This window comes from Equus przewalskii, chromosome 7, assembly GCF_037783145.1.
Source record: "Equus przewalskii isolate Varuska chromosome 7, EquPr2, whole genome shotgun sequence".
Classification (NCBI taxonomy): Eukaryota; Metazoa; Chordata; class Mammalia; order Perissodactyla; family Equidae; genus Equus; species Equus przewalskii.
Window position 1 is genome coordinate 58,551,351 of NC_091837.1, and position 15,047 is coordinate 58,566,397.

Here is a 15,047-nt window from a genome sequence, read left to right on the forward strand (position 1 = left end):
CTTCTCCTAATCTTTACCTTCTTCTTCCCAGCATCTCTCCTATAGTTCTCCTATAGCTTTTTTCTTCTTTTCATTTCTCTCTTCATTTCTCCACTTCCTGTTTCCTCATTTCAGTTTCTTTGACAAACAATATTCCCATCAATTACTCCCAGTTAAACCTACAAAGCTTGTAAAGCATTGTCAATGAGGATTTATAGCTTCAATAACTTTCTTCCAGGAGCTGGGAAGAATATGAGTAATTGTAGAAATGATCAAAATATAAGCAGAGTTGTGAAGTTGCCTTAACTGTACTTCAGTACTCCATGGAAACAAATATCTCAAGTCTGTGGGTGAAATACTAATCCTGGCTTTTGTAAGATGGGGTTAACGGGCTGCGTAAAGTAAACCAACATTGGAACCAATATCAAAAGGCAGTCAGAACTTACAGGCTGAACCTAACCTAGCTGATTCTTCACAGAGTTTAAATAAGACCCAGATTCTCATTACAAAATGTTTAAAATGTACAGAATGCCATCCAAAATAAGTTGTCATACAAAAACCAGGGAAATCTTAAATGGAAAAGAGAATCAAAATATGCTAACCACAAAAGGACATGGATGTTGTCATTATCAGACAAAGACTTTAAAGCAGCTATTATAAATATCTTCTAAGAAGCTAGGGCAAATATTATTGAAACAAATGAAAAGATAAGTCTCTGCAAAGAAATAGAAGATATAATGAAGAGCCAAATGTAAATACATATAGACCTGAAAAATACAATAGCCAAAATAAAAAGTTCATTGGATGCGTCTTTTAAAATACAACTTTTATATTTGTTTTTTAAAAATTCAACTACAACCACTTTCCATTCCTGAAGGAAGAATGCGTTTTCATGATATACTATTAATCGTCTGTTGGCAATTTTATGAGCATCTAATTTTATTTTCTTTCCCTATTTTGTTTCTTCTGCATATATCTGTTAGCCGAGAGTATTTAGACAAAAGAGAAGAACAAAGACAAGCAAGAGAAGAAAGGTTTGTATATTTCTTCTTTCCCATTGTAACCAAATGGTGCATGACTTTGCACTCTTGACCAGGCATGCAGAGGATACTGTGTTAAAATATAATAGCTTCTCATAAGGCACCCAAGACCTTGAGTAACTGGCATTTTGCAGAATAGAGTGTCCTAGTTACCTAAATATTCCAATAAAGTACAGATTTATTACTTAGTCCCATCATGGTATGAAATATATGTGTTTGGTTCCTCCAAAACTCTTCTCCAAACAAGCACATTATTTTAGCATATTTCCATATGGTATATATTTAAATACCCTGCATCACCACTACTGAGCCTGGGTTAGAGGTCCCTACTGTGTGCTTCCAAGGTCTCTTGTTCAGCATTCCTTCAACAAATACTTGAGCACACACACTATCCCGGCACTGCCTGGGCTGCCAAACATTCCTTGCTAGATGTGCCTGACTTGTCTCTCTACTGAACTATATACTCAGTTCCTTGAAGACAGGAACCATGCCTGGTTTTCCTGGGTGTCCCAGTGCCCACCACAGTGCTTGGCACATAGTAGGCACTTAGGAAGGATGTATGGTATAAATGAGCAGATGAACCAACAGCTTTATTTAAAATATCCGAGCTGTAAACCATTTTGTTAATTTCAGTGACAGTGTCCTTTGAATCACATTAAAAGATACAAAATTAATGTATTCAGTGTCTGATAAACTTCGATAAGCCAATGAAACTGTTTTTGGAAGTAAACCAGTAAAAGAAGCTTTTTGCCCCCTGGCACTGTACAGCCTGCAGTCATTCCCTCTACCACCAGATGGGGTTACTGCATGGAACGATGAAAACGCTGATTTCATACCAGAGCCAGTTGGGAATCTAACGATCTCTGAACTATGCCAATAAAAAGTGGAATTTTGCTAATTTTTTTAGACACCATCAGCTAAATAGATCAGGACAGTCTGAATGCAGGGAAGAGTGGAGTCTGCCTGTGTTCAATTAAAAAATTAGATGCTTAGGTCAGCCTCATAAACAAAGCTCTGGCATTGCTTTAGTTCCAGCGTTCTATTAGATTATTGCCGTCCTAATAACCAGTTATGGCCAGCAAATTTAGAGTGAAAGATGCAGGTAAAGAATCAAGAAACTTCTATTTCTCAAATTCATACCTGTTTTTGACATTGGGGGGCATGACATATACTTTTACTGAAAATGCTGCCGACCTTATGCCCAGGCTTAAGAAATCACGTTTTATTTTATTTTATTTTTTAGCTTTCCCTCCAGATTCTGCACTTTTCTGAGCTTTTGAAAACTTGCTGATCAGGTTATGTCTGCACAGGCGAGGCTTGAAAGCTCTGGGGAGATGTCAAGGTCTGAACTGGCTCAGACTGACCTCAAAATTTTCCCAAACCACCAAAGGCTACCTCTTTCTGGATATTATTTACTGTTGTTTTTTCCAAAGCAGAGCATCACTTCTGCCTGGAAAATTTGTGCAAAGGAGTTTGCCATTGCCCTTCTATCTCCTCTCCTTCTGAACTTAGTCCTCACCCCTATGCCACCCATCAGCCTGGGCCTTCTTAGCTGGTACAAAAGCAGGCTGTCCCTACCCTGTGGGATCGCTCCTTACAGCCCGCCTCTCTGTTTACTTGGAGGTTTGGGGAAGCAGCCAAGCATTTTCCTTTGGTTTGGACCAGCCAGTTTTCTTGATTAGTTTGCTTCTTGAATTACCTGGTGAAGATGGGAATGAGGGAGATGTCCTTTTATCCCTGTTTGGAAAGCTGTTGGAGGTTCCTGGTAAGCCAGGAAAAGATAAGATTTCCAAGTATAATGGAATTTGGAAAAGGATGGGGAAACTCATGGAGATCAGAGGTGGAAAGAGGTTCAGGAATAAGGAAGAGGAATCCACCTATTAACTCTTCAGGATAGAGCCAGGCGTGTTTGTTGGGTCCCATGTCTCTCACCCTTAATGCAACGACTCAGAAAAAGATGGCCAGAGTCACAGCAAAGGGTTTTTTGAAGTTTATATCATCTAGTGTGCAAGATAAATGTATTTTCCTATCTTGAGGTGTAGTGGCCGTCTAGACGCATTTAATTTTATTTTGATTTATTTACTTTATTTCATATCATCTCATTTCAAACTATTTTATTGACAACGGGACAGACCCAGAGTAAGTCTTTGTCGAGGTGCTACTTCTAATTTTTTAAAAAATATTAGAAGCAGCTTTGTCTGATCATGATTGATTGAAATGACATTCATAAATAATTTTTCTTTTAACAGGGAGTAGTAAGGAATGAGATCCAGGCTGGGGACATATTGGGGCAGAGTCAGGGCAGGGATTAGCCAGCCCTGGTGGTCTAGTGGTTAAGAGTCAGTGCCTTCGGGGCTGGCCCCATGGCTGAGTGGTTAATTTCACATGCTCCGCTTCGGCGGCCCAGGGTTTCACCAGTTCAGATCCTGGGCGCGGACATGGCACCGCTCAGCAAGCCATGCTGAGGCGGCGTCCCACATGCCACAACTGGAAGGACCCACAACTAAAAATATACAACTATGTACGGGGGAGCTTTGGGGAGAAAAAGGAAAAATAAAACCTTAAAAAAAAAAGAGTCAGTGCCCTTACCACCACGGCCTGAGCTCCTTTCCTGGTCAGGAAACTACATCACCTGTCTGTCGGTTGTCATGCGATGGCAGCTGCATGTTGCTGTGATGCTGAAAGCTATGCCACCAGTATTTCAAATCCCAGCAGGGTCACCCCTGGTGGACAGGTTTCAGTGGAGCTTCCAGACTAAGGCAGACTAGGAAGAAAGACTTGGCCACCTACTTCGGAAAAAATTGGCCATGAAAATCCTGTGAATAGCAGCAGAGCATTGTCTGATATAGCGCTGGAAGGTGAGAGGATGGCGCAAAAAGACCAGGCAGGGTTCTTCTCTACTCTACACAGGGTCACTAGAAGTCAGAATTGACTCAGTGGCACTAACAACAGGGCTTGGATAACTCTGAGGGAGATAGCAAGACATGAAGAGGAAATCCCTCATGGCAAGTGGGGGTTATGGGAACAGAGTGCAAGGGGAAGGTCAGGGCTAGACTAGGACTTAGGAAATGATGCATGAAAGTGATCTGTGAAGAAGTTATAGAGGATTCTAAACATTGCTTACAGATCTGAGGACAGAGTAGAACTTGGAGCCAGATTCTGGTTTAACGTAAGGGGATTTCTGATAGGAGGGTGGCAGGAAAAGTCATCAGTGAGTAGGCTTTGGTTAATCTAAAGTCAAGCAAGGTTTCTCTAGGGCTCTGTGAAGAGACTAAGCCTGTATGTGTTCCGTTGGCTGCGGGACCAGCCCTGCAGCCCGCACCCATGGTGGATGTGTGAGCCCATCCTAAAGGTTTGTTTGCCTGTCCCTCCCACTGAACTATGAGGTCCATGAGAGTGGGACTTTTTCTTGTTTATTATTAAATCTCTAGTGCCTACTGTGGTTCATAGCACATGATAGTCACACAACAAATATTCAATAAATTATGACAAGATGAAAGAATAAACAAATTGTACAGGCAGAGGTAGGACAAATGGAAATGTTTAGCGAAGGGAGCAAAGGTGAAAAGTCTTTTCTTGGAGCTGTGGTTTGTGAATAGAACACCGAGTGTTCTGCACACGAAAGGCATCATCAGAGTCTGTTGGTTGGCGGTTGTGTCACAAGGCAGCAGAGATGTGTGACTCATCATTGCATGGCCTAGTGAGCTCCTGGGATCAGGTACTGTTGGGCCCCTATGTGCCGTGACACTTAGAGTCACTCTGTAAGGGAAGTCGTGATATAGGGCCAGCTTCCTCCCCAAGAACTGCCAACGGTTGTCATGGGGTGGGAGAGGTTGCTGAGTTATAAAGCTGTAAGTACCAGGTGGCCTGGCTATCCCTGTGCCTGCCAGTCCACCCTCACCACTCCAGCCATTGCAAAAGAAGCCTAATGCTACTTTTTCACAAAGATGTAGTGGCTCTTGGCCTCCATACCTCCCTGCCTCTGCCTTTTGTAAAAGTTTTTAATCGTGGCATAATACATGTAACATAAAATTTACCATTTTAACCATTTTAAGTGTTCAGTCTAGTAGTGTTGTGTACATTCACCTTGCTGGGCAACCAATCTCCAGAACTCTTTTCATCTTGTAGAACTGAAACTTTCTACGCATTGAACCAGTCCCCATGTCATCTGCCCTACCGTATACGCATCCTTGGAAAATTCACTTTAAACCCATGGCTCTTCCCATGTCTCATGGATCCTCAGGGATGGCATCCATGAGACTGAGGGGCACATGAGAATAGTATTTGAGTCATGTCTGCCCAACCCCTGGAGTCCCTAGAAATGGGGTGACCCCTTTCGCTGCCAGCACATGCCTGCCAGCCTTGCTGCCCACAGGGATGGGTATGGAGAAGCCAGGACTAGGGCCAGGCCAGCTGAAATGCAGGTCGTAAATGGATTGTCCTCCTGGCCTGAAGCCTTTCACACAAGGCTTCACTCTCATTTTGTTAGAGCCCTGCTTTCCGGCTCCAAGATTCCGATTTCCTGCACCTGGGCAGGTCCCCTTATTTGCAGTTCATTCCTCACCTGCCCCTTTCTCCTGTCACAGAAGGCTTGGACTCAGTACAGGGACACCTACACTCACAAAGTCTTCCATCTCACTTAAAATATACCTCCTACGGGGCTCTGACACTTACTCCCAAGACCACTTTCTTCCAAGATTCCCGTCACTTCCACAGCCAGGCGGTTTTTCCTTGCTGGTCTAAATTAAGTTCAGAAATATCTTCCTTTTGTTACCTCTCCTACCTTTTGAGAGGCAACATTGTTGACAAGGAAAGTCCAGAGTTTCTAAAGCCTTCTCTCTGGGTGTAGCTTCCCCCTCTAACCGTGAGGCAGCTGCTCTGGGAGCCAAGCCTCAGATGTTTGTATATGCTGAGCCATCACACAGTTTATCAGAGATTCACCATGAAAGTCAGCTCACTCCCCGAGAAAGTGAAATAGGGTAGTTTGCCCCCTCGGCATCCTGTGCTGCAGGTGGACCCCTGCCGGGGTGGGGCTGCTGGGCAGGCTCTCCCTGCGTGCTTCCCTGCTTCCTGTCAGCAGACAAATGCAAGGCGCCGAGGGAAGGAACTAAGGATGTTAATCTTCCTCTTCTCAAAAACCCTATTATCTGCTTGTTGAAAACAGACATACACATGTGAAAAGATGACTAAATATGTCAGGCATTAAATGTAAAATGCCATCTGAGTTGAACGGACTACATATCCAACATGAGTTCAGAGGCAAGGCCGAGATCGCTTCCAGCTGTGGTGGTCAAGGCCGGCTTCACTGAGGGAGAGGAGCGTGCGAGCCTGGCATGAAAGGCAGACAGCTTTGGACTGGCAGGGAGAAGAGGTGATGATTACAGACCTGAGGGAGCCACGCCCACCTTAGGGTTGGATGAAGAAATGATGCTTTTTAAATGCCTTCTTTTAAAGGTTTTATAGATATGCTCTGCCTTTCTTACCGGAGTGAATTAGGAGTGCCATGTGCAGTGTATGGTTGGGGGCTTGCCCACTGGGAGACATTGAAGTAGTGAATCTGGATGGATGTGAGCGAGGGTCTTGAAGAAGCTGTTGCAATGTTTACAGTAGATAAGATAGAAACCAGCTACAGCTGCATTCATAGATTTATTTCTGCACAAATAATGGTGGGTAAAATTAGCAGACATCTGGAAGAGGCACATATTTCAGTTATTTTGGTCTGATCTATAAAGCGCACTCTGAGGAATATGATTGGTAGCTGGTCTTAATAAACAGTTAGTGGGTTCTGCCTGCCTGAAATGCAAAACAGATGTATCTTTGTTCTCTTAAACTGACTTTGATGAATAAACTATATGTGACGTCAGGTCCGAGCTATTGGATGTCTGAGCCCTACTCAGAAATATGTTAGAGTATAAAAAAGTTTCCATGGTCGACACTGAGAGAACAAAGTGAATTCCAGTCGTGTTGCTGTTAGCATTGAAGCAGGTTCAGAAATTCAGGGAGGCCTTCGTCCAACAATCCGTTTTGGTATTTGGGGGGCATTGTTCCTCTCCGCCACCCCAAGGCACCCTCCCCTCACAGCTGCGAGCAGTGAGGGCGTGTGGTTTTCAGCTGTCACTGTTAGGGCTTTTTGACAGTCATTAGTGCTGTTTTGCTTATTTGTACAAATGCTTTCTAAAAGAGCAAAATAGGATTCTGTAACAGCGATCCAATATCTGGAGACTGTGATGTTGCCGTTTCCCCCTATTTGTTTGGTTATGAATGATGCGGGATTTTTAATCATTAGCATCTTGGCTTTGCTGGGTGTTTTTGGCAGACTGGCCCTCCAGCCAGCCCTGCGCTGTGCTCTGTGCATCAGGAAACCAGCTCACTCTGCAGGTGTTTCATCCATAAACAAGCATCAGCCACGGGCTCCTCTTTCTTTTTACGGAAACCCTTTGGAATTTAACTTTCAGATACAAATACTTGGAGCAGTTGGCAGCTGAGGCACACGAGAAGGAACTGAGAAGCCGGAGTGTGAGCCGGGGCAGAGCTGACCTCTCCTTGGACCTGACCTCACCGGCAGCCCCTGCCTCCCCCGCCCATCTGAGCCATAGCCCTTCGTCTCCAGACTCACAAGAGGCTCTCACAGTATCATCCTCCTCCCCAGGAACACCTCAGCATCCCCAAGGTGAGTGCAAGGAGAGTAGAGGGGAAACTGATGGGTTAATTAACATCAGACAAGCTTCTTCTGGGCAATAGTAACCATTCCTATGTGCAAACTAATACTGAGAGGCAACTAAGGGTAAGTTTGGAGCGACTGCAACCTGTGCTGCCACTGATAAACTAGATGTCTTCTGAGCCACTTATATTAAAACAAGATTATTTACAAAGACTGTAAATGTATGATCATTGAAAAGGGAGAATATCGAAAATTAGACTGACTTTGGCATTTAATACTAAATCATAAGGTTTTAACTTAGTACTCTATAATTTGGGTATTATTTATTTATCGGATCTGCCCAATGAAGTGACCACTTTTAAATTTTTTTAGCCTAGGAATTGTCGGTCTGCTTTAAATTAAAATGGTGGAGAATGAAATTAATTAAAGCAAGCAAAGAAAAATGTGGATGTAGTGAAAATAGAAGTTATATATTGAAGTAGAAAAAATTGAAAATAGTAAAGATTACTGGTGCGTGGGTGTGGGTGCAGATGCTTGTGTGCAGACAGACAGGCTGGCCCTGGAGAAATTCCCTGTCGTCTTAGCTTTATTTGGAATAAAAACAATGATATTGTACACTGCAGCCTTGGAGCATCAGCTGTTTTTTTGATTGCTCTGCAAATTGTGGGTCATTTTCTTTCGCATTAAGAGAGAGGATGGTTCTTGGGCACAGGCGCCTACACAGTGTTGTGTTGATTAACCCTGCAACTAGCACTGTTTGGTTGAATCCAGTGTTATGGCTGGAAGCCTGATCTAGACTTAGCCAACTGAAGACAACAGAGACACTAAACTTTTAACTCTAGGAGGGTTGACTAAATATGGCATAAAGTTTAATTTAAACAAGGCAGGACTCCATGACCTCAGCAGAACTGGATGTAACGGAACAATCTTGTCTGTCCAATTCCTCGTCGGCTCTCCAAGCCTCGGGGCTCATTCTGCAGGAGCAGGCTGGCTCCACCACAGCTTTCCATCACATCCAGTTACTCCTGGTCCCCGAGCCATGGAAGATTGTCTCAGGCAGATGGCTCAGTCATAGATGAGTAATGTCGGTCTTAAAATATTGAGATTCTGAGAATCAAGAAAACAGACTGTTCTATAGTAGCCCTGTGCTTTCCAAACCCTGCCTGATATCACCCTCTATCTAAATTGTGGTGTTTCCAGAGGCAATATGAGAAATATTCCCTTGCACAGTTGTGGTTCAGCACTTAATCTTGGAACTTTTTTTGACTCTAAGAGTTGTACCTCCAGCAGTTGATAGAATGTTTATCTAAACTGTGAAATGCAGAATGGCCCCAAGCTAAGAGGGAATTGTCAGTATCTATAAATATCGTTTGTCCTCAGAATTTTTAATCTGCTTGTTGTTTGTGGCAAAAAGACAGTTCCTCCAGTATTTTGTCCAGTTATAGTCAAACTTGAGGCCATTCTATCCAATTAAAAGCACAGAATATTTTAAACTTCAATAAGAACACACAAGATACTTATTTTGTATATACTCAATATGCATTTGGGAAAAATAAAGTTATTTCAGTATGTAATAAGAAGGGTGAGTAGCAAATGTCATTCTCCTCTACAGAAAAGGGATTAATAGACTCTGAGAGAATGTTTGACTGAAATCACAGAATAAGTGATACCTGTATTTGAGAAAGAAATACTGAACTTGAATTTAGACATAATTACAAATTATTAAAATAGCATTATATAATGTCTGCTTTTTCCTGAAAAAAAAAAAAAAAAGGCAATGGCTCTGTGGAATCTAGAAGGCTGTCAATCATATGTTAAGTAATTATCATCCAAATCAGTTGGAACCAGCAAAGTATTCTAACCTCCTTATCCTAATGCTAACTGAATTATACAATTGGAAATTGTAAGTGTATAAGAAGAAATGCTGTGAGAGGATAGTCGCAAAAAGAACTGCTGAGGCTTCCTTCTGGTTTGGAGGTCTTTGCCCTTACGGCAGAAGTACAAAGTTGGGTGACAGAAAGGTTGATGTCAGCCTACCTTGTTATTGTTCTTTGAAACATTCTGCTGGCATCCAATTAACAGTCTATTCTGTTTACCAGACCCCATTTTCAAATGCTCAAAGTAATTTTTTTCTTATCCCTAACATTTACAATATCCCAACATCTGGAGGAAGAATAAAAATATAACCACACGTCCAGATGTTTGTCCTACACCAAATACCTGGTGTTATGTGGTCTAAATGTGCCAGGGGTTGACTTGCTTTGTTATACTTTATTCTTGTGGAATAATCTGATAATAATCCACTTCACATTTTTTTCGCATGCTCTGCCCCTTCCTCCCAAGTGTTACTATTTAATGTCTTGCATCTGAATAAGTAGGGGAGATGCTATTATCTGTGTTTTACTGAGGCTCAAATAGATGGGAAGATTTGCTTCGGATATTGTTGGCACCACACTGGAAGTAGAACCAGTGTTTTGGTACCAAACCCAGCTGTTGATCAGGGTCATGGTTCCACAGTGTTTGTGGTGGTATTCACGTTAATGCCGCATCGTCCCTTTGCTTAACCTCTCCCCAATATCTGCAAAAATTATGGCCCACATTTCAGAATTATATTGACAAAAAAAGAGGAAAAATGAATATTTGTTATTGAATTATATGTACTTCAGTATTAAAATCACTTTATGGGTTCTTTTAGTAAAACTCCTTACTCAGATTCTGGAGAACTTTTAATAGCAGAAGATATGAAAACATCAGAATCTTCTTTTCCTTTTCTCCTACAAAATATATTTTGAAAGAGGGAAGGCCTAATGGTAAAATACCAATACCATTATGTGCCATCTACTGAGAACTTTCAGCCAAAAAAAGCTTCCCAGCTCAATCTGCTGTAACTTTTGTATAAATTATGCCACCCACTATCAAGTCAATGTGTGCTTGAATTGTTTTTCCATCTGACCCTACTGTGGCTCACAGCAGATGTTTGTCCCAATATGGACCAGACTTAGTGGTGATGGTCTGAATATTTTTGCACCATGTGAAACTGCCAGGCCCACATGAGGAACAAACATACATGTGTTCTCATTTGCACTGTGCTGTAATTAATAGAGACAGCACCCAATTTAGGTAAACATGGAAGGACCCCTCTCTTCATTTATTGTTTTAATTATCCTTCCCTTATTTTCACTGAGCCTGGTGGTATACATCAGAATATCTATCTAATAAGTTTATTTCCTATTATTTTAGGAAACTCACAGATGACTCTGGAAACAAGTTATTATGAGTAATCAGAGAAATAGGTATAGTGTTCTTATTGGGATGGAGTTCTTCAATATGACTCTTGAGACAGTTACTCTGAGGATTAATAACAATCTGTGTACCCACAAGTGAAGTCGATATAGCAAGGTAACCTATTATCTCAGTGGGTATCAGATATAGGTAACCTACTTCATGGAAACAAAGAGGAGAAAACCACTCATCTGAAAACCCGGTGTTGGTGGTGGTCCCTGCAGGGTGTCCCAGGATTGAACTGTGTTCCTTTGTTGTTCCTTGTCCTGACACCTGAGTCCCTCCTGAGGCTAGGTGGAGAGAGATGACCATTCGGGTGGAAGGAAGCTGCTGTCAAGAGTTTACAAGCAGCTTTCACCCACTAATCTATCCAGGAAAGCATGCATAATGGCTAGATTATTTTTCTCATTTTAAGCTTGGTATTCTTTATATTGCACACAGAAACAATACTTAGAAATTCATTTGAAAATTTTGCCACACTATATTAATTTTATGTCAGGGAAAAATGTGTTCAATAGTGATTTTTTCTACCTGTAATTTGATTCCTAGGTATTTCCAACTATCTCATTGTTTGGCCCCAGAGATATCAAGTATGGGGGCTACTTACCAGCATTCACCTGGAGGCATTTATGGAAATTATTGACATGGTATTCTGATATTTTCTCTCACAGATCCAGGCATTTAAAGTACTGGTAAATATGGCAATTCCTCTAGCCTCCTTATCCTCAAACCTGGAAATAAAATATAGACGTATAATTATATCATGAAATGTGCAGTTCATTTAAATGAATAATTGTTTTTCATGTAGGTGTCATTCATCATCATGGCTGTTGTCATTGTTACCAGTCACTCACTGAGCGTCTTTGTCACCTTCGTTGTGTAACATGTTTTGAGTCTCCTTCAGGTGTAGACACTCTCCTAGGTTGCCTAATCCACATGGAAGAAATCAGAAACATCTGGTATCCTATTTCCAACTGGCACAGTAGCAATAGAATATCATCAATCATCAACTTAATGCATGCTGGTTCCCTTGCATAAAGCTCTTGGACACCTTCAGTCCAGTATTTCTTGAATTGGCAGGAAACTAGATTCCTTGTGGTTCTGTGACTCAGGGCTGCCCCATCTTCCCATACCTCACTTGACTGCTGCTACTTGATGCCATTTGGTCAATTAGACAAAATCTCTTAGGAACTCTACCCAAGGCCAAGGCCCTGCCTGCTTTTACACCTGCTATGGAACGTTTTGAGAGCCTTTGCAAATCATTGGATTTTTCCTGCCTTACTATTTCTCTGTCTCTAAAAATGGAAAAAGGCAAAATATTCCCTTATTTCCTCCTATAGAGAATGACAGTTGCCTGCAGTGTGCTTTCTTGCACCTATTTTAAAACATTAAATGGTCTTGAGTCCTTTTGAAGTAGACAAAGTATAAATTTTACTTAAGGATACTTAAATAAAGACAAGGCTCAGAATGGCATTGAGAAAGTTGTTAAAGAAGGGTATTATGTGATCAACATGATAATTTCATAAACAACAATTAGGTATCAAAAACTGTGAGTCTGAGGCTTTACCGTACTTGCAAGCTGGTAAGTTAGTCTTCCACGATTTTCATAGATGTTGGCAGAAGATGCGAAACTCCTGGGTTAGAGACAATAGACTTTATTACCCAAAGCAATAGTAGTAGCCAGAGTATCAACATTTATGCTATTTTCCTTAGCCCCATTTCCCACAAGGTGGTGTGAATAGGCCCAAGTGATACTGCACACACACTGAGAGGACCCCTGAGCTTAGGGACCCCAAATCCCGAAGATTCAGCAGTAAGCATGTCTTCCCTTTGTACCAGAGGGAGATACTTCCTCAGAGAAAGCTGCCTCCACCAGGTACATTGGGAAGTTCTAGTCACTTTTTTGTTGACTTTCTAGATCCAGCAGCTCTAGATTCCTGTGCATCCTCTAGATAATCTCCAGACTCAATGTGTTATTTGGCTTTCATGTCTTCTACATTTCTCATCATTGTTTTCTCATCATTTTGTCTTAATCTTTCTCATTGTTTTGTTTCAATCCTCTTACTCTTCCACCCATTTCCTAAGTGTCGGATTTGTTTTTTAAGCTTTCTTTCCTAGAAACCTTTTCCTTTCATGCCACACCCTCTGACTGTGCCCTCACCCACCTGATTTTTAACTACCATCCATACACTAAAAACTGCCCAGTGTGCATCTCCAGCCTTGGCCTTCTTGAACTCGGGATGTGTATACTCACCTCCTTAGACATTGCCATCTGAATCACTTAAATTGCTTTTCACTTTCTGTTTATAGCATGAAGTAGAATCTATGTGTTAATCAATATTAGAATAATTGGACCTGAATCTGACTTCTTTTTTTGAGGAAGATTAGCCCTCAGCTAACTACTGCCAGTCCTCCTCTTTTTGCTGAGGAAGCCTGGTCCTGAGCTAACATCGGTGCCCATCTTCCTCTACTTTATATGTGGGACGCCTACCACAGCATGGCTGCCAAGCGGTGCCATGTCCGCACCCGGGATCCGAACCAGCGAATCCCGGGCCGCCGAGAAGCGGAACATGCGAACTTAACCGCTGCGCCACCGGGCCGGCCCCTGAATCTGACTTCTTTTTTTGTCCTGTATTGATACTACAGTGAAATTATATCATATTCATGTTTAACCAAGTGAACTTAATCAGAAGGATACTCTCAAGGGCAATAGTGGGGAGTGGAAATTACAGTTTAAATAGTGTGTGTAATCTTTCCCCACATCCAACTCAGGTGTTTGTCCCCATGTAAGCATGACATGAGGGCCATGGGTCTGTTTTATTCTTGAGCCATTCCTGACTCTCATGTGACTCTTGTAGTGTGGACGACTTGCTGCGTCAAATGTGATTTGAGAATTTAAGGATTTGTCTTTGGAGCTCACATGGTTCGTGACTATAAGCCCAGTACTTCTTATGGCATTAAAGCTAAATGAAAACCTTGATTGTTGGAACTGTGAGGGTAGGTACAAGAGCTATAAAGTGGTACCTTTCAAAGGGGCTGTTGAAGATAGTTTTTGACCATGGATGGTTTTCATCTTAAGAGGTGGCTTAGGCTCAATTAAACCTGTTTGGAAAAATCTAGGTCTGAGTTTTGAGGACAAAGCTGGACTTAATTTTGAAGGCATACAAATTCATTAGACTGATGAAACAGTATTTTTCAGATGATAAAGTATTTCTTTTGTAAAGCTTGAGTAGACGGAATTTGGCCCTTCCTAATGAAACTATTCCTATAGAGCAGTGATTCTCAACCAGGGGCGATTTTTCCCCTAGGGGACATTTGGCAGTGTCTAGAGACATTTTTGATTGTGACAACTGGGGAGGAGGTGATATTGGCCTCTAGTGGGTAGAAGGCAGGAATGCTGCCATTCCTACGATGCACAGGACAGCCCCACCACAAAGAATTACCTGACCCCAAATATCCATAGCACCAAGGCTGAGAAACACTGCTCTAGAGTGAATGTGAGTGAACAGCTTTGCAAAACTGGCCCAAGACCAAAGGCAAATTCTAAAGAATTTTCAAAGTTGTGAGCTTTTTCTCTTGGGACCACAAGTTTAAAGTTGATGGTGTTAGTTATTAGCTATGAACTGGGGAGGTCCCTGGAATCTACACAGTTTGGAGCAACTATTATAGAACTGGCCAGCCCAGACTTGGGTTTCATAAGTCTTGTCAGAAAGCCAAGCCCTGGCAAAGTCATCGAGACACCATCACAGAATGAAATCAATTGAAGCCACCCAAAGACTTATTAACTTCAGATCTTTTTTACCAGCGATTTATCTCTTCAAAGAAAAATTGGACACTCTGGACTCCACTGTCAGGGACACTGAAGAACTGGAAGGTTCATGCCCACTGTGTGTTTTGTTTGTTTGTTTTTCAGGAATGATTATGTGCTTCTCCTTTGTGTCCTGAGTCACCGACCACACAGTGTAACATCACTATTAACAGCTCAAGCTTTTTCAGTCAGGCTGATCAAGGTTCAGATCCCAGCTCTGTTAGCATTTGCTGTGTTTGTCAGTGAGGTCCTGTTGGAAGCAGATGGCACATGTTCA

General features: G+C 42.0%; 1 protein-coding gene across 41 annotated transcripts in view; it reads left to right on the forward strand.

Annotated features, from left to right (window-relative positions):
* FHOD3 (formin homology 2 domain containing 3) overlaps window positions 1–15,047 on the forward strand; it is a 455,119-nt gene that overhangs the window by 362,892 nt on the left and 77,180 nt on the right. For all 41 annotated transcript variants that reach the window (XM_070629984.1, XM_070629962.1, XM_070629948.1 and 38 more), the window contains 2 exons: window positions 963–1,013; window positions 7,475–7,689. In XM_070629984.1, coding sequence (XP_070486085.1) covers window positions 963–1,013; window positions 7,475–7,689 — 266 coding nt within the window. The remainder of the gene's footprint in view (window positions 1–962; window positions 1,014–7,474; window positions 7,690–15,047) is intronic.